The sequence below is a fragment of the Notothenia rossii genome (genome assembly GCF_949606895.1).
Source record: "Notothenia rossii genome assembly, chromosome: 2".
Taxonomy (NCBI): domain Eukaryota; kingdom Metazoa; phylum Chordata; class Actinopteri; order Perciformes; family Nototheniidae; genus Notothenia; species Notothenia rossii.
Genome location: NC_136904.1, coordinates 12697239 through 12725218, shown reverse-complemented (window position 1 = coordinate 12725218; position 27980 = coordinate 12697239). Strand labels below are relative to the sequence as shown.

General features: G+C 41.1%; 1 protein-coding gene across 5 annotated transcripts in view; it reads left to right on the top strand.

Moving 5' to 3' along the window:
- greb1 (growth regulating estrogen receptor binding 1) overlaps positions 1–27582 on the top strand; it is a 29744-nt gene extending 2162 nt beyond the window's left edge. For 2 of the 5 annotated variants that reach the window (XM_079663543.1, XM_079663546.1), the window contains exons 2-34: positions 7241–7401; positions 7526–7633; positions 8110–8286; positions 8653–8835; positions 9951–10064; positions 10350–10487; positions 11749–11910; positions 12000–12122; positions 13001–13186; positions 13644–13780; positions 14385–14661; positions 14768–14896; positions 14991–15188; positions 15513–15710; positions 15821–16004; positions 16260–16431; positions 16524–16660; positions 16778–17129; positions 17254–17369; positions 17617–17822; positions 17919–18447; positions 18837–18993; positions 19077–19179; positions 19432–19587; positions 20458–20594; positions 20694–20855; positions 22682–22886; positions 23020–23182; positions 23320–23438; positions 24278–24510; positions 25005–25205; positions 25606–25744; positions 26550–27582. In XM_079663543.1, coding sequence (XP_079519669.1) covers positions 7248–7401; positions 7526–7633; positions 8110–8286; positions 8653–8835; positions 9951–10064; positions 10350–10487; positions 11749–11910; positions 12000–12122; positions 13001–13186; positions 13644–13780; positions 14385–14661; positions 14768–14896; positions 14991–15188; positions 15513–15710; positions 15821–16004; positions 16260–16431; positions 16524–16660; positions 16778–17129; positions 17254–17369; positions 17617–17822; positions 17919–18447; positions 18837–18993; positions 19077–19179; positions 19432–19587; positions 20458–20594; positions 20694–20855; positions 22682–22886; positions 23020–23182; positions 23320–23438; positions 24278–24510; positions 25005–25205; positions 25606–25744; positions 26550–26713 — 5919 coding nt within the window. In that variant the 5' untranslated portion in view covers positions 7241–7247 and the 3' untranslated portion in view covers positions 26714–27582. Of the gene's footprint in view, positions 1–7240; positions 7429–7525; positions 7634–7895; positions 8017–8109; positions 8287–8652; positions 8836–9950; positions 10065–10349; positions 10488–11748; positions 11911–11999; positions 12123–13000; positions 13187–13643; positions 13781–14384; positions 14662–14767; positions 14897–14990; positions 15189–15512; positions 15711–15820; positions 16005–16259; positions 16432–16523; positions 16661–16777; positions 17130–17253; positions 17370–17616; positions 17823–17918; positions 18448–18836; positions 18994–19076; positions 19180–19431; positions 19588–20457; positions 20595–20693; positions 20856–22681; positions 22887–23019; positions 23183–23319; positions 23439–24277; positions 24511–25004; positions 25206–25605; positions 25745–26549 lie in introns of those variants that run through there. The other 3 variants (XM_079663542.1, XM_079663545.1, XM_079663544.1) reach the window with 2 other exon arrangements.
- The last annotated feature ends 398 nt before the right edge of the window (positions 27583–27980 follow it).

Genomic DNA, 27980 nt, shown 5'->3' with positions numbered 1-27980 from the left:
GGAGGTTGAAGAGTGCAACTCAGCTTGTCAGCCTGAAAAGAAAGAGAGAATAGCAGGGATGCTGCTTGTGTTTGTGTGTGTACGGCTGGTATGTGGGCCTGGCCAACAGAGAAAGAGCCTGGGGTTCTTATCTGACCCCTCCCAGGATGACCTTTCACCCCACAAGACAAGCCCTTTGTGTCCACTGAGCCTGAGCCCATGGGAGAGCGTGTGGGTGCGTAGGTGCATGTGTGTGCATCCACGTTGGTTTGTGTGAGTATGTATTAGAAGTATAGCCCAAATCAAAGTCTTACTTATACATTGTTATTTGGACTCACCTTTGACCTTACGGTCATGAGACGTCCCTCAAACTAATACATCAGTGGCCTGAGAACTGTGAGAGGATTTATGTGGGTTTGCATGTATTAGCATGGTCTGAGCAGGGAAAAATGCAAAGTCCTCCTCCCAAATGTATTCTCGTGGCATGATCCAGTACATTGCATATCTTACCATTGTATTATTCAGATAAGATATTTTTGGTAGCATACAAATAGATGATAATAAATGATCCTATGTCTTTATTTTTAGAATTACACTTATTCAATGCAGGTTAAGAAAGTTAAATGTATTTTTAAAACGTGTATGGTGCATCAACAGTATTGTTTTGACAGTTAATCAGTCATATTATAGTAGGAACTCCTTAAAAGGGCTGACATACTTGTTGTAGTGTGGTACTATAGCTTGTGGATTGTATGGGGCTCAGAGTTTAAAGGGATCCTAACTGCAGGTTTGTATGTGTGAGGTTGTGTGTTTGAGGGTGGTGGTGGGAAAGGGGTCCAAGGGGTCATAAAACACTACAATAGTGTGTCTCTCCCCAGGGTGAAAGAAGGACAGGCAGAGAAGAAGAGGAGGGGGGAGATGAAAGGATCTCCCACTTCCACGTCAGGCAGACAAGAAGGAGGGGGAGGAGAAAAGATCAACAAAGCTTCATTAAAAGTTTTACATTCAGCGTATTTCTCTGATACATGTCTTCTTTAAAGTGCAATGGCTCTTTTGGTTTTGTTAAGAAGAGGTATTCTTTAATAAACATTCGGGGTGGAACAACACTGGGAGAGCGCACATGCAGCCACATTTTGTCTGAACAACACAATGTGCACAGCACTAGGTTCTTCTTTGTGCCTCCTTACAGCCCCTAGATTTGAAAGCATATCTATTTGTTATATTATAAGGACCTTATAAACTCCTGCAGCTTCTGTATCCTCTATCAATACCTGCAGAAAAGTATTGTCCAAGTATCTTCAAGTCCACACAAGACACTTTTTGAAATGTGAGGCAGAGGAATAGCAACCATCCAATGAAAACATGGCTTCAGATTACCGGTAAGACTTACAGTATGTGTTATATTATTTATTTTACTTGACAGTTGGTCATAGATTTAGGATTTTGGTGGAGATTCAATGAAATGTGGAATACACCTCTCTGCTTTCATCTTCTCCCTGTTTCCCTCCCTGTCTCCAGTTCCTCTGGTTGTAAAAAGATCAGTGTGCTCTTTGGTAGAAGGTGTGATTACTTCCTCTCAGCGCCGGCTGTGTTATGACAGAGCTTTTTGTCTCTCTACAAAGTGGTGCAAGGCTCTAAAAGTCTGCACCACTTCTTTACATATGAAAGTGTGGAAGCAGAAGGTGGCTGGTGAGGTGTTTTTGCGGGAGAAAAAGAGTGTGTCCATTGCCCAGCTTGAATTTCAAGAGGAGAAAAATATATAAATAAGAAAAAAACGTCAGGATTTAGCCCGTTGTAAAATCATGTGGAACATTGTTTGATACCATGCAGATGTAGCCAACCAGTGTGGCTGAAATGCCAAAGTATGCTCCCTAAGAGTGAGTTGATATTATCACAAATGTGGGATATGTTACTTTGTTTAATTCATAAATATTATCAACACTTTTCAATTTTAGGTTGACCTGCTGCGATTGTTTACTTTTGATATCCTTGGTTTGCCCCATCTTATTGCACAATAGGAACGATTACAGAGTTATTCAAATCTGTGGCCATGCAGAAAGCCAAAAAATAAAGACCGATTTAGGGTTTTCTAGTAGTGTTAATGACTTACTTGGCTCGCTGTTAAAGGCTACATACCTTTTGAATTAAATATATAATATGAAAGGTATACCGTAGCTGTCAAGAGTTGCAATTCATCCCTTCAGGCAGCTTTGTACGATAGCTCGTCCGTCTAACCTGAGCCTAAAATTCATATTTGAAGACTTTTCCGGTGTTTCTAAAGTAGATGACAATGTATGTGTGTCGATTAAGAGGAAAAGATGCCTGGTTTTTTTGTTGCTATTACTGTCAGGAAATGTACAACCTAACCATGGTCCGCCCAGTAGTAGTAGTCAGATCGCTACTCCTGCTGATTTTAAAGCTAGGTCTGGGTTGGGTTTCATCCATATCAATGGCGCTGACGTCATTGTTTTATCAGAAACATGGCTAAATAAATCTATTTTTGCCTTAAATGGTTATAATGTGTATCGTTCCGACCGGCCTAATAAAGGTGGTGGCGTCGCCATTTATGTTAAGAATAAGTTCAGTGTATCCACATTAGTTTCCAAATCAGTAAGCAATTCAAATTTTTCGCCTTAAATATAGAAGTGGCAAAGGGTCAACAGGTCATGGTGGTGGGTTGTTACAGACCCCCCTCAGCTGGCAAGGACTCCTTGTCTTCGCGAGCAAATCTTTTATTGCAGCTAGACTACAAGGAAATGTGCTACTTGGAGATTTTAACTGGGACTGGTTAACTGCAGTGTCAGAGGATTTAAAAAACCTTTGTATCTCTTTGAATGTTACTCAGATTGTTGACAGTCCTACTCGCCCTAACATTAAGTCCCCAAGTAAATCCTCCCTAATTTATCTCATTTTAACTAATGTTCCCCATAAATACTCTTCTGTGGGAGTATTTGCGAATGATGTGAGTGACCACTGTGCTGTAGCCACAATGAGGGACACTAAGGTTCAAAAGGTTAAACCTCGTATTATTATTAAGAGAGACATAAAACATTTTGTGGAGCAGGGTTTTGGTCATGATCTGTTTGGGTTTGGTTGGGTAAAAATCGATCTGTGTGCTGATGTAGAAACTGCATGGTCTTATTTTTATCTTGGTTTTATGGAGATCATTGATAGACATGCACCCCTGTGTACATTTAGAGTAAAGGGACGAGACAATCCTTGGTTTTCTGCTGAACTGTCCAGTCTCTTGCATGAGAGAAACAATGCCTGGGCAAAAGCTCATCAGGCTCAGAGGTAGAATGTCTGCGTTTTAGGCAGCTAAGGAATAGCTTCACTTCAAATGTCAAAAGTGCTAAGTCGAAGTACTATTTGTCAGTTACCACAGAAAACCTAAATAATCCTAGGAAATTTTGGAAAGCCATAAAATCGATATCCACTGGTGAGATCCGTAATGAGCTACCTCCTTGCCTGACCACAGCATCTGGCTCTATATCGGACAGGGCCACCATGTTAAATTGCTTTAATAAGCATTTTGTGTCCTCTGGTTCTCTGTTTGATTCTGTTTCTAACTCTGCTTCTGTGAACACCCCAATCCGTGACTCTGAACAATGTGGTCTGAAAAACCTTTCAGTTTTACTCCGTTTACTGTTGATGTTGTTAATAAAGCCTTAACCAAGTTAGATCCTAAGAAACCGGCTGTCCCGGACAACGTAGAACCTTTCTTTTTAAAGATAGCTGCAGATTTTATTGCTCTTCCTCTCACTACTCTTTTTAACCTCTCCCTCAACACAAATGCAATTCCAAAAGTATGGAAGTCAGCTTATGTCTTGCCTTTACTAAAAGGAGGGGAGGCCACTATTTTAAATAATTATATGCCAATCTCTAAATTATCAGTTCTGGCGAAGGTGCTCGAACGCCTAGTGAGGGAACAAGTAAAGGAGTTTTTATGTAAAAATAATATCCTGTCTAAACATCAGTCAGGCTTCAGAAAGCAACATAGCACCATCACTGCGACAATGAAAGTGGTGAATGACATTACGAGTATTTTAGATAATAAGCAGAGTTGTGCAGCTCTATTTATTGACCTTTCCAAAGCGTTTGACACCGTCGATCATCACATTTTGAAGCAGAGGCTACTCAGTATTGGCATATCCATATGTGGGTTGGTTTGTGAACTACCTCTCTGAAAGGTCCCAATGTGTTCACTTTGATGGGCTATCTTCTGAGTGGTTAAACATTGCTAATGGTGTTCCTCAAGGCTCTGTTTTAGGTTCACTTTTATTCTCTATATATATCAACAGTTTGGGTGAAAATGTGAATGAAGCTACTTTACATTTCTTTGATGCACTGTGCAGGTCCCTCCATTAAGGAGGCTGGTGTTAAATTACAGGCTGTTTTTAACATTATTCAGACTCAGCTCGCTGAGCTTAAGCTTCTTTTAAATGGTGAGAAAACCAAGGTAATGCTATTTTCAAAAGCTAAAAAGACACCAAAGCCTGTTTTAGATATTGTTACTATGCAAGGACAAGTACTAAAGGTGGTTACCTGTTATAAATACCTGGGTATCTGGCTTGATGATTGTCTTACTTTTAAACTTCATGTCAATAATCTGCTTAAAAAGCTGAGGGTTAGACTAGGTTTCTTTTTCAGAAACAAGTCCTGTTTCTCGCTTGAGGCCAGGAAAAGGCTAGTCACTGTGACCTTTTGACCTGTGCTGGACTATGGTGATTTGATCTATATGAATGCACCTGCCTATTGCCTGAACAAGTTAGATGCCGCCTATCACAGCGCACTGAGATTTGTCACAAAATGTAAAGCACTTACTCATCACTGTACCCTGTATGCCAAGGCAGGTTTGCCATCACTTACTGTACGGAGGGTCAGTCATTGGTACACGTTTATTTATAAAGCCATGTTGGGTAAACTCCCGTATTATATCTGCTCTCTGATAACACAGAGAGTTGCAAGCAGCTATTGTCTGAGATCGCATGATGTAGTATTGTTAGATGTGCCAAGAGCAAGGACTGTCTTAGGTAAGACAGCTTTTATGTGCGCAGCTCCACTTGCTTGGAACAATCTTCAGCAAGAATTGAAACTGAGCAATCTCATTCCTCTGAATGTTTTTAAAGCTAGGCTAAATGAAATGCTCGTTGATACTATGGGCAGTCACTTGTAAATGTCTATAACTATGTAAATGTATCCTGTAAATATAATGTATGATGTCCTTTATTGTTTTATGTTTCATGTGGAACCTATATGCTGCAGGTCTCCCTTGAAAAAGAGATCTATGATCTCAAGGGACCAATCTGATTAAATAAAGGTTTGAAATGAATATGAAAATGCTTTTGTTTGACTGATATTGTCTCTGTCTTTGCCGTAAATGTGTTGGTTCCGAGACTCATGTTATGAAACAGAGAAAATCCTCGTTGTGACTGATTTGAAAGGAAAGCTGTGATCCTGCTCAAATCTAATGTAAGACCCAAACAGCTCTAAGTCTGTAATCTGACTATGTTTTCTCTTCGTTAAAATGACCTTCAGGTTGCATGTCGAGGAGTTCTTGCTACACAGTTTATCAGTCAGTACCTCCACAACATCAGCCAAAGCACTTAGGCATCGTATGCGTTGTATGTTTGTTTAGTTTGTAGTTTGTTTATAATTACACATTTTTTTCAGTTACAACGGGTTTTTTTTTTTTTACCCTTTAACTACATTAGAGACTGCTAATGTTATGCTGTTTTCTTGTATATGCATGGGTTTCGGATGGTATAGTTGCATAGCAGGCACCACTGTGGATTTATTATAATATTTGTGTATTGTATTTTATAGTTTTTGCATAATATATCATTTTGTTCATTGGTTTGTTAAACATATATTACTTAAAAATCTGTTTTAGAAAAATGTCTCATGCATATAAGATGAAAATATCCTTAGTTTGTTGTAATTCATGCATGAAGGAGTTAATAAATCACACACTGATGGAACATCACTATATTGTAATTATTTATATAGGCTTTTTCTATCAAAAATGTTCGGGTCGGTCAGGGGTACTTGGCTGAGAAAATGTTTCAACGGGCGTATATTACTGAAAAAAGTTTGAGAAGCAATGGTTTAGACTCGAGGATGGGGATTAAGTTATTTCCCTCCTCACTGATCCAGTTCTTTTAGCACTCAACGTCGCTTTGGGTTAGTCTGTTTTTACTACACGTTTGTTTAGCATCTTATTTATGAACGAGCAGTTCATCTAATTTTAAAAAGGAGGCATTATTGCAGCATTGTCGAGCGTTACTGCTAACACATTATTATTCAAATCTAATCTGTAGGGTGGTTGTCTTTTTTTCAAAAGCCTCAGACACACATTTTAAGAACAATAAAAATGTAAAACTCCAAAAACATGAACACATTGACTAAAATAATAAATCTAATTATTTAAAGCAAATGTATTCATTTTTTCATGTTGAACCGCAACAGTATTCAGGGCACATTTTCACATTTTACTTTCAAATAATTGCTTTTTTGGCATGTGCCTCTTGTGTTGGAGAGCAGAGGAGAGGCTAACCAGAGAGATGCATAGTGAGAGAGAAAAAAAACAGTGTGCAGCGTCTAGGTCAGGGTGTCCTGACTCTGTCAGAGCAGCTGATTTTACGGCATGCTGTCTGGACAGATGCCATCCACTCTCAATGTGTGTGTGCGGGCCTGTGTGTGTTACTGTGCCAGAGATGTGAAAGAGATTTGCTTTCACTGGATTTCAATGTGTGTGTGTGTGTGTGTGTGTGTGTGTGTGTGTGTGTGTGTGTGTGTGTGTGTGTGTGTGTGTGTGTGTGTGTGTGTGTGTGTGTGTGTGTGTGTGTGTGTGTGTGTGTGTGTGTGTGTGTGTGTGTGTGTGTGTGTGTGTGTGTGTGTGTGTGGCAGACTTGACAATATAAAGCAGTACATGTGTTCTTCTTCTGTCAGTGGGCTTAAACTTTGACCAACAGAATCCTTTAGTCAGAGTTTATTTCATAATTTTTTATTTCTTAAGAGGACATAGTTAATCAGATATGACTGATATTTATTCAGTTTTTCTTGTTTCTTTCTCAAACTGAAACTACTTAAATACTAAATCATGCAGTAAATAGAAGGGCTGGTTAGTCTATTCTTTGAATGCCTGAAAGTAACAACGGTTGACTGTTGTAAAGTTCATTAGACACTTACCGCATTGAGCTCTTTTTAAATAGTCAATGCAACCTAACTGCTGTCAAAGTTAACAGAATATTTTTTGCAGGACACCAATGGGGAACTCCTATGCAGGCCAGCTGCGGACCACGCGCTTTGAGGAAGTCCTCCATAACTCCATTGAGGCATCGCTGAGGTCCAACACCGTGGTGCCCCGACCTGTTTTCTCACAGCTTTACCTCGAGACAGAGCAGCCATTGACACATAATGGTGGGTTGCAGCGATGCAAAAGAGAAGGTGTGGATAACATGTTCAACAAAATAGCGTATTTCCTTAAATCTATATCCACTTGTTCATCATTAAAATATAAATATTTGTTTGTGTATTCCAATAGGCCGTACAGAGAATGACGATGACGACGATGAAGATGGCTCTGAGTCTAACAGTCCTCCACTACCCTATCAGATGAAGACCCCACCTGATGGATGTTGCATAACAGATGGTTTGTACACACACACACACACACACACACACACACACACACACACACACACACACACACACACACACACACACACACACACACACACACACACACACAAGATCTAAGAAAACATCATGCACATTTCATACTGCACTGCATTACAGTTACTATTTCCACCAGGAGACAACAGAAGCAGAAAAGTAGCAGTCTGCATCGTGCATATCGTTGCTCGTCTTACTTGATGTACAATAAGAAGTTTGTGGTGCAGTGGGTTGTGTGTTGGTGTTCGGATCAGGGGGTCACAGGTTCAAACCCCGCTGCAGTCAGAATGTCGTTGTGTCCCTGGACAAGATACTTCACCCCAAATTGCTCCTGTGGGGATTGCCCACAGTATTGAGTATGTAAGTCGCTTTGGATAAAAGTGTCTAACATGTAATAAGATAAAGTCATCTTAAAAGAAAAGTGACCAAATACCTGTTTTTTCCTTCCCAAAGGCTTCTGTCAGGCAGGCCGGGACCTGCGTCTGTCCTCGCTGGCATCAGATCCCTTGGATGTGTCCGCTGGGTTCATGTTGGTCGGGGTGAAGTCCCCCTCCCTCCCGGAGACCCTGCTGGTGTGTGCAGTGGACCGCCGCTTCCTTCCAGACGAACGGGGTCACAACGCACTGCTAGGTGAGGCGGGAGACTCGCAGAGAAACAGGAAATATCTTCACTGTTTGATAAAAGTCACAATGTCAACCTTCAGGACTCAACATTTTAGTAAATACCTTTACTAAGATAATCCATCTTGGGTCTGTGGTTCAAATACAGAGGAGATGGGACAAGCCTAGCTTAGCAACAAATCCTAAGACATAGGGAAACAGCAACCCAGACTCTCCAGATTCAAAACATACTATCACTCCTAAAACTAATGGTGCACTATTCCTAGTATTTGACAATGCATTTTTTTACATGACCAAGATTGCTAGATGTACAACTGTAGCAACATATAATGCAACCTGTTGAAAACATTACATTTCGCATGTGTTCACCCTCCAGGCTTCTTAGGAAACTGTATGGGCTGCGGAGAGAAAGGCTTTCGCTATTTCACTGAGTTCTCCAACCACATTAACCTGAAGCTCAGCACCCAGCCCAAGAAACAGAAGCACTTGAAGCACCATCTGTACAGGAACAACCAAGGTGTGCTGGTGAAAGGAGCTCCCATCTGCTGGAGGGGACACGGTGAGAGATGGATACCATGTTTTATTTGGCAACTGGATTCATTTTATCCCGCCAAATGTGGACATTCTTAGGATTTGATTTAGATGATTAGATAAAAAGCAGTGGCCATTAGTGCATCTCTTCTGCAATGTTTCTTTATTGAACTCAAACAAGTGAAGGAAAACATTGATAAAATGAGTGGGAACTTAAAGCCAAAGCTTGATCAATGTATTACATTAAAGGTATTTATATTTAGGTCTAGCATTGTAACATGAAAGTCTCAAAATCTGATTTGTATTGGGATGGGAGAACAATGTGTGTATGAGTCTGACCAGATGGACAGCTAGTAAAGCCTTGAGGACAGGTGAAAGGTGACTCAGAGGCCACAGCCTAGAGGTCACCCATCAAATGAAAATGCTTTTATAGACACAGCCTTGTAAACATTTCTGTAAAATGCACACTAATCATGTGCATCTTCTAACATTACCATGTTGTTTCCAATTGGTTCTTAATTCTTTCTCCTGGTATTGCAGAGGGAAATACAAATGTAGACTTCTTTATCGGAGAAAGATGTTTGGTGTATCTGTGTTGACAATGAAAGTACATGTTATTGCCAGTAAGCTCTTTGGATCTTATTTTCAAAGCGTGAAGAGGTTCTGATATAGAGGAGATTATGCAACGTGTTTCTGAGAAAAACAAGTCTGTTGCTATGCAGCATTGGGGAACTCTGCTTACTCTGTGTCCATAAGAGCTTTCTTTAGCCCTACAGTTATCATTAATCAAACTAAACAGGTTGATCTAAATGTTTGTGATGGCAGAGCAGAGACAGATACGAGTTTAACCCATTGCGTGTTCACTGTCAATGGAACATGTTGGTCTCATTGGTCTCTCATTCCTCACAAAGTGACCCTTTTCCTGGCTTTTTTTATGAAAGGGGTATGAAATAGGAGAAAGGGAGGATTATAAAATGTGTTTCCTGCTGATTGAAACAGAAACTGTGTCCAGCAATTATTACACATAAGTATTTCCAGACACACTTGCACCACAAATAAGTGAATGTGCCAAACTACCTCCTGAAATGTCTGTCTGTCTCGTCATATACATTTACTCAAATTGTGTGTCTGTGTGTGTTTTAGATGGCAGGATGAGACAGACGGTGTCCATTCTCCCAGAAGGCCATGTGGCATCAGATGAACTGCCACCAAACACGGCACCTACACTCCCTTTACACACACCTGGTGGCTACACAGGTAACACACACACACACAACATGTGGAGAGGAACCATGCTTCTCTGGGATACAAATGGTTCACTATTTTCTGACATTATTGACAAATAATTGACCTCGATAGCAAATGAATTGATAATGAAGATAATCATTTGTTGTTCCAGCCTGAAGTCTCTAGTTGGACTATGAGATCATTGAATGAATATGGCAAATGTTTGACAGACACCCTTTCTTGATTAAACCAGCAGATGGCTATTTTTTATGAAAAGTCATAGTAATTCATGTTTTTTAAACATTTTCTTCACAGCAGGATCAAATTCGGACCCGGTTAATCTGCCACAAGTAGCCGATGCCCCCCACCCGCTGACAAATGGCATCCATGTTGCTCCCTCCGTCGCCCAGACATCTTTAAATCAGTCGGGGCCTGGGAGACCCTCAGCTACAGGTACACATGGTGCACAGCTATACATTTAGATGCTTTTTGTTATAATAACAATGTATTTATCAGAATGGTGTTATGAACGCGCAGTGTTAATACTTTGAATTTACAATTAATGTTAGTGTGGGTTTTCGAGGTTATATAATCTGTATTTCATCTTGATTCCTGAAATAATCCCTTTGAGAATTTTTTTTTTTTTAAATATGCCAAAAATAAAAAGCCAGGGGTAAATATTAAATAGTTTAAATAATTGTTGTTAAACCACTTTTGAAATATGCCAAAACTAAAGAGCTTATGGAGGAAATCTGAAAACTAACTAACGAACTAACCATATTATCTGACTACATGGTTTGTTGTCATTAAGCCCCTCCCCTTGATTTCTTCACACCTCTGAGAGGGAACACTATCTGTGTGTGTGTGTGTGTGTGTGTGTGTGTGTGTGTGTGTGTGTGTGTGTGTGTGCGTGCGTGTGTGTGTGTGTGTGTGTGTGTGTGTGTGTGTGTGTGTGTGTGTGTGTGTGCGCGCGTGCGTGTGTGCGCGTGTGTGTGTGCGCGTGTGTGTGTTGTAAAACTCTGCATTACAGGGCCAGGCAGCTGCAGTGGGTGTGGGGGGTTGTCCTTTGTCTCTCCGGCTCTCCCTCCCTCTCCCTCTGTCTGTCACCTCTATTAAACAGGGTTATAAAATTCCCTCTCTGTCTCTTCTATTTCTTAGCTTTCCCGCTGAATGAAAAGCTTCCTTCCTGTCAATGTTGTTTTTTTCATGACCCTTTTAACAAGTGGAGCTTTTATGTGTCTGCCTATTACTGCATTTCAACAGAGTTTGACAGGAAGAGGAAGAGACAGGTTAATGTATGACTTAAATACAACTGCATTACTGTATCCACAGAAGCCTACCCTAAAACATCATTTAGTGTTTATTCAGTTGATTTATGGGTTATTCGAATAAGAAAGGTGACTCCTCTGCTCTACAGGAAATCATTCTTAAAGTAAACTGTTTTGTAGAAAGTGTGTCACTGAGAAAGAGCGGGAAAAAAATAAAACTCCTAAAATGAAATTGCAGAGACTAATATAAAGCAGGAGCAGCAAAAATATCCCTTTGCTTAGGAAGAAGGAGTACAAACTGTAATAGGAACATCTAAAACAATTATTAAAATAAAAAAAGGTATGTTTTAAATTTGAATTAGTCCGTTATTATCCGTTAGTATGTTGTTAACATTAAACAAACATTTACGCCAATGTGCTCACTGATATTTGTATCTATTCTGCAGGGTCCCATGCAAACGCTGGTCCTCCAAAAAAGAGGCACAAGGGCTGGTCGCCTGAGTCCTCTGCCAACAGTGTGACGGAGAGCGCTGTGAAGACCCCACCATCTTCATCAGCCTCAGCAGCATCATCCATGTCCTCTCTCCTCACACATGGAGCCAGATCAGGTAAAATAATAGAAGAGACATTTGGCATATAAACAGAAATTAGGTTTGAGTGGGTCTTTTTTTAAAGGTACATGTACTTGTTTCTCCAGAGACTGCAGCCCCGCTGAGTTCCTCGCAGGCTTCCTTGACCCCACTTTCTCCACCAGGGCTGGCAGTAACAATCCCTGATCAGCTGCTGCACACCTGCAGACTGCAACCTGTCATCTTCAAAGGTCAGATCAGCAACTTCATCACTGATATTGGATGATAAAATGCACTTTCTCTACACAAGTTTATTTTTTACTTGTGACAGAGTTGACTCACAAATCAGTCAAAGTCATTAATGACCAGCTGGTGTTTGGTGATCATTTGACAACCAGCTCTAAGTACTGGACTTTCTCAAGCAGGTCAACATGTTTTCAGGTCTTTGCCCAACAGATGGTCAGGTTAGGGTGACTCTCCTCACAGGTTAGAGGTCAGCCAACTCCTGAGGCCTTTCCTCAGTCTATGTGCCCGCCCTCCAACCTTTTCACCTCTTTGTATCACCTGTCAACTCATCATCCTCTCCATCTTCTCTGCTCCAAACCACCACCTATACCCAGTGGTTTTTTTCTGTTTTTGTATTCCTCACCTATCTGCCCTTCACCTCTCCAAGCAACAAACTTGTCAGTTCCACTTAAGTTCCCTTTGTGCCTCCCATTATATATTCCTATCCCTACTATTACCCCACTCTGTCCCTTGGGATTAGATAGAACTGCATTTTCCCACGACTCAATCCTGTACAACAACTGTTCTCCACTTGGGTTCATTGCAAGACTTTCTTAAGTAACTGATAGAAATACAAAGTAATTCAAAATCTAATATAGCAAATCATACAAAGACTCTTTTCGTATCATAAAAGACAATTGTAGGTACAATTGAACCGTGAAGATGTCTGCATTGTGTTTTTTTGGCTATCTATTGTCATTGTTTAGGAACAAGTTATTCAAGAAGAAACATTACCACGCATAAAGAAGTGAATTTGATCGGCTAACGTGTATTGTCAAATCCACCACCTGAGTCCAAGTTATTTCCAGCCTCCTCACTTTGTTCATCTGTCTCATTGATACAGGGCATGGCTCTCTCCCTCAGCTGAATGGAAACATCAGTGAAGTGCTCGTCAGTTCTCTGCTCCAGAGCTGTTACCTGAGCTCTCAGACACTCCCCAGAGTCTACCAGCACTACGGACCATCACCCATTCAGCCGTTGTCCACAGAGATGCAGATTCTTCTCACAGTCTACTACCTTGTTCAGCTAGGTCAGTGGAAAACCTTGTTGTAGAAGAAAGGCTTTAAACATACACATTTCACATAAGATGGCACCGGATGAGGGCTGCCGTGTCTTTTGCTCCTCTCCAACTCGGCCTTTTCTTCGATTTATTTCAGTGTTTGTTTACTTTTTATTTACTTTCACTATCAGTTTTATTGTGTTGCACTGTTGAAGGAGCCTGTGACCTAAGAATTACATTGTCATAACTACCGGTACACTGTAGCTATGTACGTATGACAATGAAAGCCTTGAATCCTTGAATCCAAAGAGCAGGCAGAAGATTGACCCTTCATGATATCTTTGCTGTTTTAATAATGGCCACTAGGAGGCAGGTTTTAACAATGAATCAATATTATGACCTTCTTTTGTTTATCACCAAACTAGAATTTTAATTAAATTCTCTAATGTATTTTGCATTCTTGTCCACCACATGTATTCACCCCCAGGTCCTGACCAGGTGCCCCTGATAGAGGACTTGGAGCAGATATTCATGAGGTCATGGAGGGAGTCTCACCTCAGCGAGATCAGACAGTACCAGCAGCCTCAAACACCGGCCAGCCAAGGGAGGCATTACGGCATAGAGGTCAGATGTCTGAGACACTGTCCCATTATCAAATGTTACATTACATATGATATCATATAGAAAGAATATCGTGTTTAAGTAAAGTTTTTACCCATATTTTACCAGGAATATTCCCTGTATATTATAATAATACATTTAGAATCTATTTTACAAGCGAGTCCTAACATCCGAGCATAACGTTTGTCACATAAATGAGGCAACATCCTTAAATAAGGCTAAAAGGCAAATGACATCAAACAACAAATGAGTCATTGTTGGGTAACAGCACATGTGTATTAAAACATAGCTAAATTCAACTATTCGTGTCACGATGGAGAAAGTGGACTGATTTGGTAAAACCTCAAAGGCCAGATTTTATTTTTACAAACATATGATTTTACTATGAAGTCCTGATCACTCCCTAATGTTCGTATTGTTCGTACTTTTTACGGTTTTTATTTTTGTCTTTGTGTAAAAAAGAAAAAGGCATTTCGGACAGACAAATTTAAGATGTACAAATTACTGTGTCTTGAAAAAACACTGTGTAATTGTTTGCTGCCAAATGTCAATAAAATATATTTTACAAAAAAAAACATAGCTTAATTCTTCTCTACTCTGTCTCTAGACCTCTTCCATCCTGCCTGGGCTCCCCCAGCATCTGTCCCTACTTCCCCAGAGCCAACAACCTTTGACCCCCAGCCAGCTTCCTTGGCTGGCCCAGCTGGCTGCGTCGTCTTGTGGAGAGGGCGTGGTGGTTTTAGGGGAGAAGATTGGTTCTTTGGCTCAAGGCCTTCAGCAAACCGTCAGCAGGTTGATGGAAGGACGTCTTGAAAACACCAACTACGTGGTCATTATCGTCTCTGTACCGGGACAGGAAACTCAGTCCTGTGTGGTCGTCACAGGTGGGAGTTTTGTTTTTGTATGCATGTAAATGTTGTTAAATTGACCAGAGCATTAAACAGAAACAATAAGCAGACTTTTATGTTATTGCCTTTGTGTGTGTCGCAGGTAAACACCAGTGTCGTGCCTTGGCAGAGAGTATGTACTCTCCCAATGAGGGTCTTAAAGAAATAAACCACCAGCTGTCCCTTGGTGCTGCCCAGGAACTCATCCACTACTGCAATTCTCTCGGACAGGGTGTGTCTTCGTTTTTTATAATCACATTTCTGTGTATGTTCAGGTTTTTTTTGGCACGATTCATAAACCTGAGGTCTGCCTTTGTGTTTCTCAGACGGTGATTTGGATTCCCTGCTGGATAGTGCCACCGTAGACAGCAACGAGCCCTCTCCCTTATCCAGTTGTCTGGACTCAGCTGAAGAGAAGAGTCTTAAAACCACACGCAGTCCCAAAGACACACCCAGTCCAAAGAATTCAAAAGACTCACCCAGCCCTAAAGGGAGAGCTTCAAGTCCCAAAGACACCTGCTCAGGTGAGACACAGGAAGGTAGAAAAGACTCTAAGAAGGTTTTTCCACAACTAATCCAAACTATTTCATATTTTTTTTATTAAACACCGTTTGGTTTAGTCTTACTTGTATTTTTCTTTGTTTTGCCTTCTGTCAAATTGCTGATGCAACTCTTCCTTGGAATTCATTTTTATTCAATAGAAAATATGAAAGAATAGTCATAGATGATATCTTCATGTATATGTTTGTGTCCCATTCTAATTTTGCACAGTTGTTAACAGGACTATCAATATATTTAATATACATATTTGATTGAATATGATGACACGAATTTGTGTCTGTGTGTAGAATACTCCGTAAAGTGGCGTGAGGTTCGTCCCATTCAGCTGGCGGTGGCCAGAAAGCTGCTGTCCCATGTCTGTGCCATAGCAGACTCCAGTACACAGAACCTGGATCTCGGCTCCTTCGACCGGGTCAGCTTCCTCATCCTGGTCCCGCCCTCTGAGGTCACATTTCAGCAAACTGTTTTCCACCTCTGGAGCTCTGGTTGGTGACATAGCTCTTTATTCCATAGCAGTATTTTTCCAATCATTTGTTGTCTTTTAAATATTGTGTGTTTTTATCTTGATCCTATTTCCTTTGGCTGCTTATCTCAGGTGTCCTTCAGGAGCTGGGGGGTTTAGACCAGGAGTGTGTGTCTCAACGGGATGCTGAGCGATATGTGGTCAAGATGGACCAGAACGCTCAGGCACGAATTGAAAACCTCATCCAGGAAGCACAAAGCAACTCCTACACACTCTACATCCTGGTCCATGACCACGCCCACTGGGACATTAACAGGTGTGTGTGTGTGTGTGTGTGTGTGTGTGTGTGTGTGTGTGTGTGTGTGTGTGTGTGTGTGTGTGTGCGTGCGTGCGTGCGTGCGTGCGTGCGTGCGTGCGTGCGTGCGTGCGTGTGTGTGTGAGTAATTGGTGCAGAATGATAACTTTATTCAATGCAACAACCTGGTACAACAAGAGCATCAACAAAGCAGTAAAGTGCGTTTTTTCCTTTTCTGAGTCTCTGTCTCTTTCTCTCATTCTGTTCTTCCCACAGTAACTCAGATAGTGGACTGGGTCTGGTGGATCAGCTGTTAAACTCCTGTCAGGTCAGAGATGCTCCAAACATCCTGATTCTCCACGTCACCTCCTTCCCCTTCGCTCTGCAGACACAGTATACCCGCATCAGTCCCTACAATGAGATCCACTGGCCCTCTGCATTCAGTAATGTAAGACTGAATTCTCTGTGTGATATAATCGTGGCACATATCTGCACGTTGGTTGCGAGTTTTCCCGTGTTACATTGTGTGATTTTGTGTAGGATGTGGACCTGTATCATGAGAAGACGCGCTACTTTGGTGTGTCGGAGCTTTTAGAGTCGACCCGCTCAGGGAGCAGTCTGCCACTGATGCGTTATGATTCATCCTTTGAAAGCATGGCATCTGCTCTGGAAGAAAGGTAAAACAAACACTTATTTAATCAACACCAACACCCTATTATTCATAAGCAAGTCTGAATAATTTGAATGCCTACACAAAAGCGTAAAAGCCGTTAACATGTCTCTCTTTGTCCCAGGTTTCCTAAATTGCACAGCTCTGTGATCCGGACCACAGTTTTGATCCAACACTACTGCGTGGCTCTGATGGCTGCATCCGGCAAAATCGGCAGCTCCCATAATCTCCACAAACACACATCAGTGGAGACCCTAGAGATTGTACAATCACTGCTCACTGCGGCCCAGCAATGTCCCACCCACCATGGGCACATGGTCCTGCTGCGGATCCCCTCTCAGTCTCTGGCAGCATGGGCCCACCGGCGGCTCTCCAGAGTGAGGAGGCAGCTGGGTCTGGAGGACACTTTTGAAATCATACTGGGGAATCCAAACCAGGCGCTGAGTATTGGACAGAGATTCACTGATCAGATCAAGGTGGGCTAGTGGGTCATAATATCATGAGATACAGGATCAATACTTGAATGATTTGTGTTTTTACGAGTAGAGAATTACACATACACTGAATGACTTTGAAAATTGCATATTATCTGTCCTTTAGACCTGGCTAAAGATCCAGGATGCTGACTGGGTTCCTCAGACCTACCTGGAGCTGGAGGCCCTTCCCTGCATCCTGATCCTGTCAGGAGCCGAGCCCCAGGGGGAATCTATGCCAAGGTACACACCAAAAGCTCTAATCCTAACTCAATGACTTTCATGAGAAACCTCAACCGAATCTTCCCAACACTCATAGTTATTTTCCATTGGGAAATGTTAACTTTATGTAAAGAAATCAGGTTTTACTTTAAGCAAACCTGAGAATAATGAAATCTCCTCTAAGTGTTACACCATTGTGTACTTCCAGGTAAGCCACAGACGGTGAATATAATCTGGAGTTTAAACAGTGAATTTATTCTGCCCTCAGGTCATTGAAGTACTGTGATCTCAGAGTGATAAGCTGCTCATACCTTCAGCGAACAACACTGGAACAAGAGCTAGGTCTGGCTGCTTATCTAGTGAGAGCAGAGTCTCGACCCCCACACAACCCCGGACCAGGAAGTGACCTGCTGGAGAGTGACGCAGAGAAACTCAGTAGTACTGACAATGAGGAGGAGGAGGGACAAGACAATGGTGAGATACAATGAACGGTTGTGTGACATTTAAAAATGTGTGTTCACTCGCAACTTATTATTTATTTTCTACTTACTCCGTTCCTTATGTTTCCAGGGGACTCCCCTCTGTCCAGCAGCCAGCAGCTCCAGTCATGTCCAGAGGGCGGGGCTTCAGATCCCTTCCCTGCACAAAGCACCACCTCTCCAAATGTCCAGAAAGGGACAACAGACACCATTCAACCTCCCTCACAATCACAGACTCAACTCCAACCTCAGCCCTCTCAGTCTTTTCCATATCCTCCAACTCCATCGCACCAACCTCAAGTGCAGACTTTTTCCCAGGCACAAACAAATTCCCAACCCTTCACTCAGCCCCAGTCCCACTCCCAAATACCCAACCCTCAACCCCCTCCCTCTGCTCAGTCACGTCGCCAACACTCCAAATCCACCTCCTCTGGCTCCTTGTCTCCGCAAGCCTCCTCTCCTCACCTGAGCTGCTCCTGGGCGCGAGGTGTGAGTCGCCCCCCCTCTGTGCTCCTCCCTCGGGCCCTCTACGATATTATCACAGCCAGTGACAGCAGCGGGCTTCCCCGATGTACATCATTCCTCCCGCACATGTCTGTCGCATGGGCAAGCAGCTTCAGGTAAAAGTGAAACACAGCAACACATACAGTGTGATAAACAGATATAAAAGCTCACCATTTATCAGCCACTAGCGTGTAGCAATCAGAAATTGTTGATTTTTCTTAATTCAGGCAGACCAACACATGTTCATCTTACTGTTTAAGATAAAGTCAATTGGCTCATTGTGAAATAATGTTTCGAATTCAAATCCTGTGAGGGTAAAAAAGTCTGAACAGTACGCCTGCGTTGATTTGCTTAATTACTGTGATCCTGTTTTATTTTATGACTACCAGAATGGCTAATACATATTGGTACACAGATTGGTACTTCCAGACCTTTCTCCTAATGTGTCACGGAAAAATCAGATGATACCTCAGAGGAAATTCATTACGAAATATTTTGTGTTCAGGCCCTTGCTGAGTAAGATGATGACATGTACAGAGCAGTCACTGTACTATCGCCAGTGGATGGTCCCTCGCTCCTACCACATGGACAGCAGCAACCGCACTGAAGGACGAAGCGACAACTTTCATCCTCGCAGGCTGCTGCTCAGTGGACCTCCACAGGTTCTTATTGTCTTCATTTCTTTTTGTATTCAAACTCAAGCTCATAATAGTCTGTTTGTTTACATTTCTCTTGTCATCGGCAGGTGGGTAAGACAGGAGCGTACCTGCACTTCCTGGGTATTCTGTCCCGGATGCTGATCAGGTTGATGGAGGTGGATATCTACGATGAAGAAGACATCAACTACAGTGAGTATATTGTGTATACAGTGTAGTATTTTTGCAGTTGCCACTGTTTCTCTGGCTATCCAATCTACCTTAATTTTCCTTATGTTCAAGTTATTTTCAAATTTTCAGTGTTTCAATATTGTTGCCGCTAAATCATATGATCGTATATTGAGGATTTTGTCAATTTGTCTTCAGAATATATGCTTATATTGAATTCCCCTCATGCTGTAAACTCCAAATCTAATGCTTACCATTTTAAATGTGTTCATAAAGGCTGTCAGGCTGAGGGGGTGCTGTACCACCCATCCAATGTTTCCTGGCCCAACCCAGACATTGTGAAGACGATGCCCTTTGACTACACCATCCATGACCCCAAATATGAGGAAATCAGCTCTGTCTACTGCCCTGGATATAAATCAAGTGCTGATGGTAGGCACAGTCAGAACACACACACAAACACACAATGCAATATATTCTCACACAATTAAACTATATTTAAAAAACATTGATGTTCTCTAATGTCTTACTTATAAATACAAATTCTAAGACCAGGGCCGTCCCTCCCTACCGGCCAATCATGCACGCTGCATGGGGCCTCACATTGCGCAGGGGGCCTCGGCTTATGAGCTTGGCTTGTGCGCAGTTCTCCGTCTAGTTGGCTTAAAACATGGAGCATTTTTTCCACTTTTATTCATTTTTATGTCAATTTGCACATTTCATGGTGATGCTCAGCCTCTACCCTTAACTCCTAACAGTCATCATCATGTCAACCACAACACAGAGAGATACTGATAGAAATGTGTGTGTAGTTGATACATTGCTGACAGAGGGAACTACATTTAATACAGATTTAAGAAATATCCGTTTTTGAGCATGTAAAAAGCATGTTTTGTCTTGACTATATTACAACTATATAGTTTATTTGCATTAATTACATTTTAATCTTTTTGAGGCTAGTATTTGGCAGGAAATGCAGACGTATTCACCTGTTAATGCATACTGAACGACATACATGCACATTTACCATTTACCTCACTGTATAAAAAAGTAACTGTTGATAATAATAATAATAATAATAATAATAATAATAATAATAATAATAATAATAATAAACAGGAATTATATTTGCAAAGTACTTTGTTTCCAAAAAAAAAATTTCACTCCTGTCGGTGGGGGGGGGGGCCTCATCTCACAATGTCGCTTGGGGCAGCAAGTTGGCCAGGGACGGCCCTGCCCAAGACCCTACATGTATGTTGTGCTATTGTCCTTATCTGTCTTTGCCCCTGTTGTCTTTCCAAGGAAACCCTGTGCGCCAAGAAGATGTTTACCTACGTAGGCGAACATCCAGGATCAAGCTGTCAAAATATGCGGCCTACAACACATACCATCACTGTGAACAGTGTCATCAGTACCTGGGCATCAACCCCAGATACCAGGTCAGCAGAACACACGATCTGATAACTGACATCGCACACTGCTTTTGAAATCTCAATGACTCAGCTGATAATGTATGTCCTCTTTTACATTATATTCAGATGTATGAGTCCACACTGCATGCCTTCACATTCACCCATCTTCTGCTTGGGGAAGAGATCCAGCTGTACTTCATCATCCCCAAGTCTAAAGAGCACTACTTCAGCTTCAGCCAATCAGGAGGCCAGCTGGAGAGCATGCGGCTGCCGCTCACCTCCGATTGGGTAAGTCCTTCCTTAGTGAAATAAAAAAAAACTGGCTCATAAGTAGCTAAAACCCAGATTTATCTTCCAAAACCTCGCACTGCTAGAGTTGGAATTGCTGCATTACGTGTGTGTGATATTTGATTGTTGGTTTTGGACAGACACATTTTGAAGTTGTGGTATTAACCCTGCAAACACATATGATGGAGTCTACTTGCATTTTAGGCTGAAAATCACTAATATACTTGAGAATATATGTAGCTCAAGAGGCTCAGATTCACCCTGACAGTAGATTTGCAAAAATATTATGTAACATGTCAAGATATTATAAAAATAATTAAAAACTAAACTAGATACAGTAGGTGATGTGTACCACCCATTCAACCTCTCTTAGATTGTAAATGAACAATGATGATATACCAAATTATTTTCCTGCTTAGAAACATTATCAGTGTTTGTATTTCACTTAAACTCTTCTAGGTACACACTTAAAAAAACACATCACTATTGGTGGTGGTTTGCTGGGTGGGGCACAGTGCAACACCCTTAGACGCCACTAGATGGTGCTACAGGCCTGAATATGGCTGACACCATCCTTCAGGGCAGGGGTTCCCAAAGTGGGGATATTATATAAAAATAATTTACATTTTTATTTTGTAATCATCCGGCGACCCCCAAAATTGAAATTATTTGTATTATTATTAATAATAACGTGTGCATAGACATTTTTCAGCGGCGGACTAGCCATCTGTATAATTTCCCCGCAGCAAGGCTCCCCCCGTTGACAATCCACTAGCGCAGTTTTTCTCAAACTTTTACATAACAAGGACCACTTAACCAATAAAAAAACACTCACGGGCCACCTAACTCCACAAATATCCAAAAACAATAGGCCTGCTCACCACTCAAACAGTACATAACAGCCTAATAGTGACAGCTTAACCTTCTCTATATCGCCTCGTTCACACAATGATCAACAATACAAATACAACTACAGATTATATAAGCATTTAGTTCAAATACGATTTAAAAGCTCTCAGGTTTTACACCTCTTATGAAATGTAGACTACATTTATTACGGAGGTTATGTCTGAGCCAACAGACTCACAGATCGTTGGCTACTGAGAGATATGCAAAATACACCGCATGTAGTACGACACAAACCTCCGCTGTGGATTTTCAAAACAAAATACAGTAAAACTATGGTCGCAGGCCCAAGTTTAACTCTGTGAGGCCTGCATGGTCTGCCTACTAAACAAAAATAAAAAAACTTTTATGCAGCCCCAACAACAGCCTCTGATCATCAACAGACTTCATGCAATGCTTCATCAGATGCATATATTAGATAATAATGCCTATCTCACTCCTAACACATCTAAATCTACTTTCAGCATGGATAAATGTTCATAAAATACATCCATTATTTGCTTGTTGAAATCCTAAAAAACACACATTTTTTCTAGAACAGATTACAAATCGCCTGAAAATGGTACAAACAAGTGGCAACATGTGTGACGAAGGTGTTGCACTGGGCTATACAGTATCATGCAATCGAAAATGGAATTCCCGCGAGAGTTGACAGGGGTCGCCAGTCTCTGGCACTGTTATTTTGGGGGGTTGAAAAGTTTGGGAACCCCTGCTTTAGGGAACATTATTTATTGTGGTACCCTGGTCCCTATTTGTTTTCATGCGGAGTTGTGCACAGCTGACTTTGGGTTGAGAGGATGTTTTGTAAATATAGTATTTTTTTAAGTGTGACTAAAATGTCTCTAATCACAATAATGATATCCTAGAATATGATGTCATGATATTTTGATCTTTCAATTAAATGTTTCTCCCCTATCTAGAGCCCGGATTGCATCAAAAGTCCAATCTTCACCCCCACCACCGGTCGTCATGAGCATGGTCTGTTTAACCTGTACCATGCTATGGATGGAGCCTCACATCTACATATCCTGGTAGTCAAAGAATATGAGATGGCCGTGTATAAAAAGTACTGGCCCAACCACATCATGCTGGTTCTGCCTACTGTCTTCAACGGAGCTGGAATAGGTATGTGTCTGCTTTATAATTACATATATGTGAGACTTCTTAACGTATACACTGACACATACAGTACAGGAGTCAAAAGTCAGTATAAGCTGCTTTTCTCATAGTGCACCACCTTCATGACGTCTGTCTCTAGGTGCTGCTCACTTCCTGATAAAAGAGCTTTCGTATCACAACTTGGAGTTGGAGCGCAGTCGGCGTTTGGAGGGAGGGGGCCCAGCCGGCGACGTCTGGCCCTTCATCATCCTGACTGATGACTCCTGCGTTATGTGGAACGCAGTGGACCTCGACGTGCGCAAGTACATACAAGCACATTATTTATTTGAAAAAAAATGTCAGGCAAAATTGCAGTTGCTTGTATTAGTTGTAGTTGTAAATTGATTCATGTTATGAGTTGTTTTTAACATAACTACTGTTTGCTTTCTGCTGTTTTTAGTGGAGCAGTGGAGCACGCTGTGTCACTGAAGCACATCTTACAGCACATGGAGGCCTGTCCGGACCTGCCACACTACGGACTGTGTGGGGTCAGGAAGTGGAGCAGCCGTGGACTCACAGGTCAGGGGTCACCATGTCAGAAATCCAGAAACACAAAAACCCAAGATTGGATTTGAGAGCATTTCAGTGTTTGCAAATACAAATGAACTGAACATATATGAGTAATCCTACACACATAATGTAGCATCATAAGATGAACTAATGTAGTAACTATTGAAAGGCCATTGTATTTGACTGCAACTGAATACTTGAAAATGAACGGCTCTCATGCCGAGATTTGTTTGAGTTACTTTTGACATAGCAAGTTAATAACTTTATGAGTTAGCCAGAAAGTCTCGTTGTTATCTGGTGTCCCCGGGAAAGCAAAAGTTACTACCAAAGTACAGACTTTAAGATCATAACACAACACATATTTGAGTCACTGCATGTTCCTCAAGATGCCTTAAAGGATTTAGGGCAGATTCTTCTTGCTGTAAATGCCTCAGATCTCAACTGCAGATACAGATTGTTATGTCTTCAACTATTCTGTGTTAACTTGTTGTCCTGAAAGATTTAACCGATATTATTTTAAAGCAAAACTTCTCTATGTCAAGTAATATCTCAGATCTAACAAAATCCCATTGTGCCTTAAATAACCAGCCACACAGATCCTCAAGATGTGAAGTGTAGAGTCTGATCATACAGCTAAAGAGATTTCAAAGTTGTGTCTGAATGTTTTAGCTATGAATCACAACATGATAAAGTAGACTTCAAAACAAACATCACAACATGATAAAGTAGACTTCAAAACAAACATCACAACATGATAAAGTAGACTTCAAAACAAACATCACAACATGATAAAGTAGACTTCAAAACAAACATCTAACATAAATGTGCATGTATTTGTTCTTGTCCAGATAACAAAGTGAGGGAGCCCTTCTCAAGAGGTCACCTTCATGACTTCCTTCTCCTCAATGTCGACCGGAGCCAGAACGTCCAGTACGACCAGAACCGCTTCACCTGTCACGATGTGGACTTCACGCTGAGGCTGCACAGCGCCGGCCTGCTCGTCTGCCGGTTCAACGCCTTCAGCGTCATGAAGAAGCAGATCGCCATCGGAGGATACAGAACGTTTATTATCAAGACCAAGGTAGATGCTGAAGACACACAACAACTCAACATACATTATCATCATTTGCTGCTGTGTGTATTGTCCACAGTAATAACTGTTACATGTCTAATATGTGTAATTGTAAAGTGCTTTGAGTGCCTTGAAAAGCGCTCTAATACAAATGTAATGAATTATTATTATTATTATCATTCTCAGGGCAGAATAAAGAAAAAAGTTTGAAGAACAATTTCATTTATTTATATAACATATACTGTATAATTTACCAGTATACAAGAACAATCTTTTCAAATAATGTATCATAACAAGTCAAATGTAAGCAGTAGAATACATATTGGACTTGTTTTGGCTCAAGGCTTCAAAGACAGTTAATAGTATGTCAGCTAACTAATACACGTTTGACTAGTTATCAATATAACTGTGAATGTGTGTGTGCATGCAACAAGTGAATACCTTTGTTACAAAAAATGTATGGCAACAAAGAGGTATTAAACGTTTAATTTCTATTTGTCCAGACGACAGATGTTCCCACCTCAGTCGGGCCCTCGCAGTACATCTGTGCCCCAGACAGCAAGCACCTTTTCTTGGCCACACCTGCTCAGCTCCTTCTGGAGAAATACCTTCAACACACCAGCCAGAAGCTGTTTCCACACAGCACAAAGAACTACACACACCCTGTGCTGTCTGTGGACTGCTATCTCAACCTTGGACCTGAGGTATACACACACACATGCTCTTTGTTGTGATGAGCTATTAACCTCTGAACACAAGTCAAAGTTCATGTACCCGCGTTTCATCGCAAAACACACTATAATAGTTTTGGGATTTCAGTGCATTTTCCTAATTTCGCAGAGGGAGGGTAATAATAATAATAATAATACATGGGACTTTTATAGCGCTTTTCATGAAACTCAAAGACGCTAAACAATAACGTGATTCCTTTATGTAGTAGAAACATTTTTCATTCTGTTTTCATTCTTACGATTTGTCCCCTTCTGAGAATGACATGGTTACTTAGTGTCCTACTTGCACGGCTCTAGCGTACGCAAAAGCCGTGCAATCGTTTGTGAATTCCCCCCCAGTGTATTGAAGTCACTTTCTTCTCTCCTCCTGCAGGTGACGGTGTGTTTTGTGAGTTCCAGACCTCACTCTGTGAACATCAGCTCCACAGGGCTGCTGTTCAGTGGCCTCCTGCTCTGTTTCGCTGACTCCTTTGTGACTGCTGGGTTCCTCAAGAAGTTCTCCTTTCTCAAAGGTACAAACGCAGACCAAATACAGACCCTGTTGAAAATATGCCAGTTTGTGGTTGCAATGTAGAATTTTTGAGCAACGGTACTGTACAGAGCAAGCTACACATTAAAGGTCACCTATTATGCAAACTCCACTTTTTCATGTTTTTTATACATAAATATGTGTCCCCTCTGCGTAAAGAGATTATTTTTGTCCTGATCCATTTATAAAAAACATGTCTGAAAATGAACTGATCAGATTTTGACCACGTTATGATGTCATAACGTTTTTGTTACCATTAGCCAATCACCAACCAAGGTACCCCCCCACACACACACCATATCACCTGAATCTTCTCCTAGAGCACCATTGTGTTCTTTTTAACCAAATCTCTCTCAGAGGGGCGTGGGGAGTGGCTCCTTATTTTCATCTAAACTAACAGACAGAGAATCAGCACTTTTGAAACAGGGCTGAAACAGAGGGGATTATGGGTAATGCTGCAATGATGTGTTTGGTGTTTGGAGCCAAACACTTAGGAGACATTTTTTGTTAATATCTGAGACCTAGAATATATTGATGAAAAACAGTATAATAGGGGGCCTTTGAGTCTTAAATCTCATTCTGAATGCCTAAATGTGCTACATGTAGCATTAACGTCCAAAAAAACACATGGGGTCCTGTGACCAAGTGACGAAGAAGCATACCATGACTCATTAAGATGCTTTAAAAGCAGCTAAGGAGCACTGTAACCCTCCGACTAATACATAAAGTCAGAATATGTGATTATTTCTGTATCATATAAAAGTTGTAATCGCCCTCCCTTCCTGTAGGAGCGACCCTGTGTGTCATCAGTGCAGACCGCAGCTCTTTGAGGCAGACGGTGGGCAGGCTGGAGCTGGAGGAGGAGTGGAGGTTTAGGCTCAGCGATGAATTTCAGACTGCCAACGCAAAGGAGGACCGTCCGCTCTTCTTCCTGACAGGAAAACATATATGACTTCAACACGTGTTCACTGGGCTCCACGGAGTCACTGTCAGGATTGAAAACACTTTAATTTCCAAAAAGAAGACATGCACTAACATACGTTCTGAATGGACAATACAATGTTTTGGCCAAGGAAACGAGGAAAATATTTTTCAAAATGTATCTGTTGTGTGGTTTTATTGACTCATGATTATCCCATGAGTTTGCAAGAGACTGTTCAGTAAACGTTCAGGATATTTAAGGAAGCTTTTCCTATTATTGATATGGTTTTGTTGAAGTTAGTGTGGTTTATTCAACACCCCATTAATCACTTTCATTGTAACCTGAAAAGATTCATATTTATGATCTACTAGAATTTGAGTAATTTGGTGAGACAAGGGTTAAAGAAACAAATATTCTCAGTAATTGCAGGCACTGCTTTTGTCTTTCTTTATATGTGTTTGCAGGTTTATCTGCATTGAAGTTTGTATCGAGTTCTGCACACTTCTCTTGCACCTGCACACAATATGAGAAGTTTTGAAAAGGGTAGACACAATCATTTGTGTGCAATGGTAGCCGATTTTTGGCCACAATGTTTTTTATTGGCTCCTTTTTGTAAAGGTTTGTTTCGCATGTATGTTTTTTCATATGAACCAGTATATTTTGTCAGTTTGTATTATGTAAAAAAAAAAGTACTTATTCACTGTGTGTACAATAAGTAAGGTTTTGTTTGAACGTAGAACTTTGGTTATGCCTTTTTCTTCATAGATTGTATATTGATGTAATTGTAATTGTTGAAGAAACAAAAACAATGAACAGTTTTATATGCTTTTAATTGTATAAATGTACAGAATTTTAGATATCTTCCATGTGTGTTTTTGTACGTTTTTAACAAATAATTAAACAGACCTTAACAAATCACCAATGAGTCATTGTCACTTAAAGTAAAAACAGGACGGAAACAACATTGATGTGTCCTCCAATTAATACTTTATTTTCAGGATTACCGCCAAGTCCAGACAAGCTTCAAAATACAAAATAGAAGGCAGCCTGGGCAAAACTGTCTAAAGTGCACAAAAACGATATTGCCCCTGTCAGGCGGAGCTTCGTGCTGCAGGGCCTGCGCCAGTTTGACCTGTTTGAAGGAAAGATTTGAGGCTGCAAATATAACCAAAGTCCTTTAATCATAGACCTCACTGCTGAACCGAGAAGATCCCTGAGTGCGAAAAACAGTGATTTCATAACTCTTTGGTTAACAATAAAAACGTTTATTTTACAAGATAAAAACATAAACAGATTG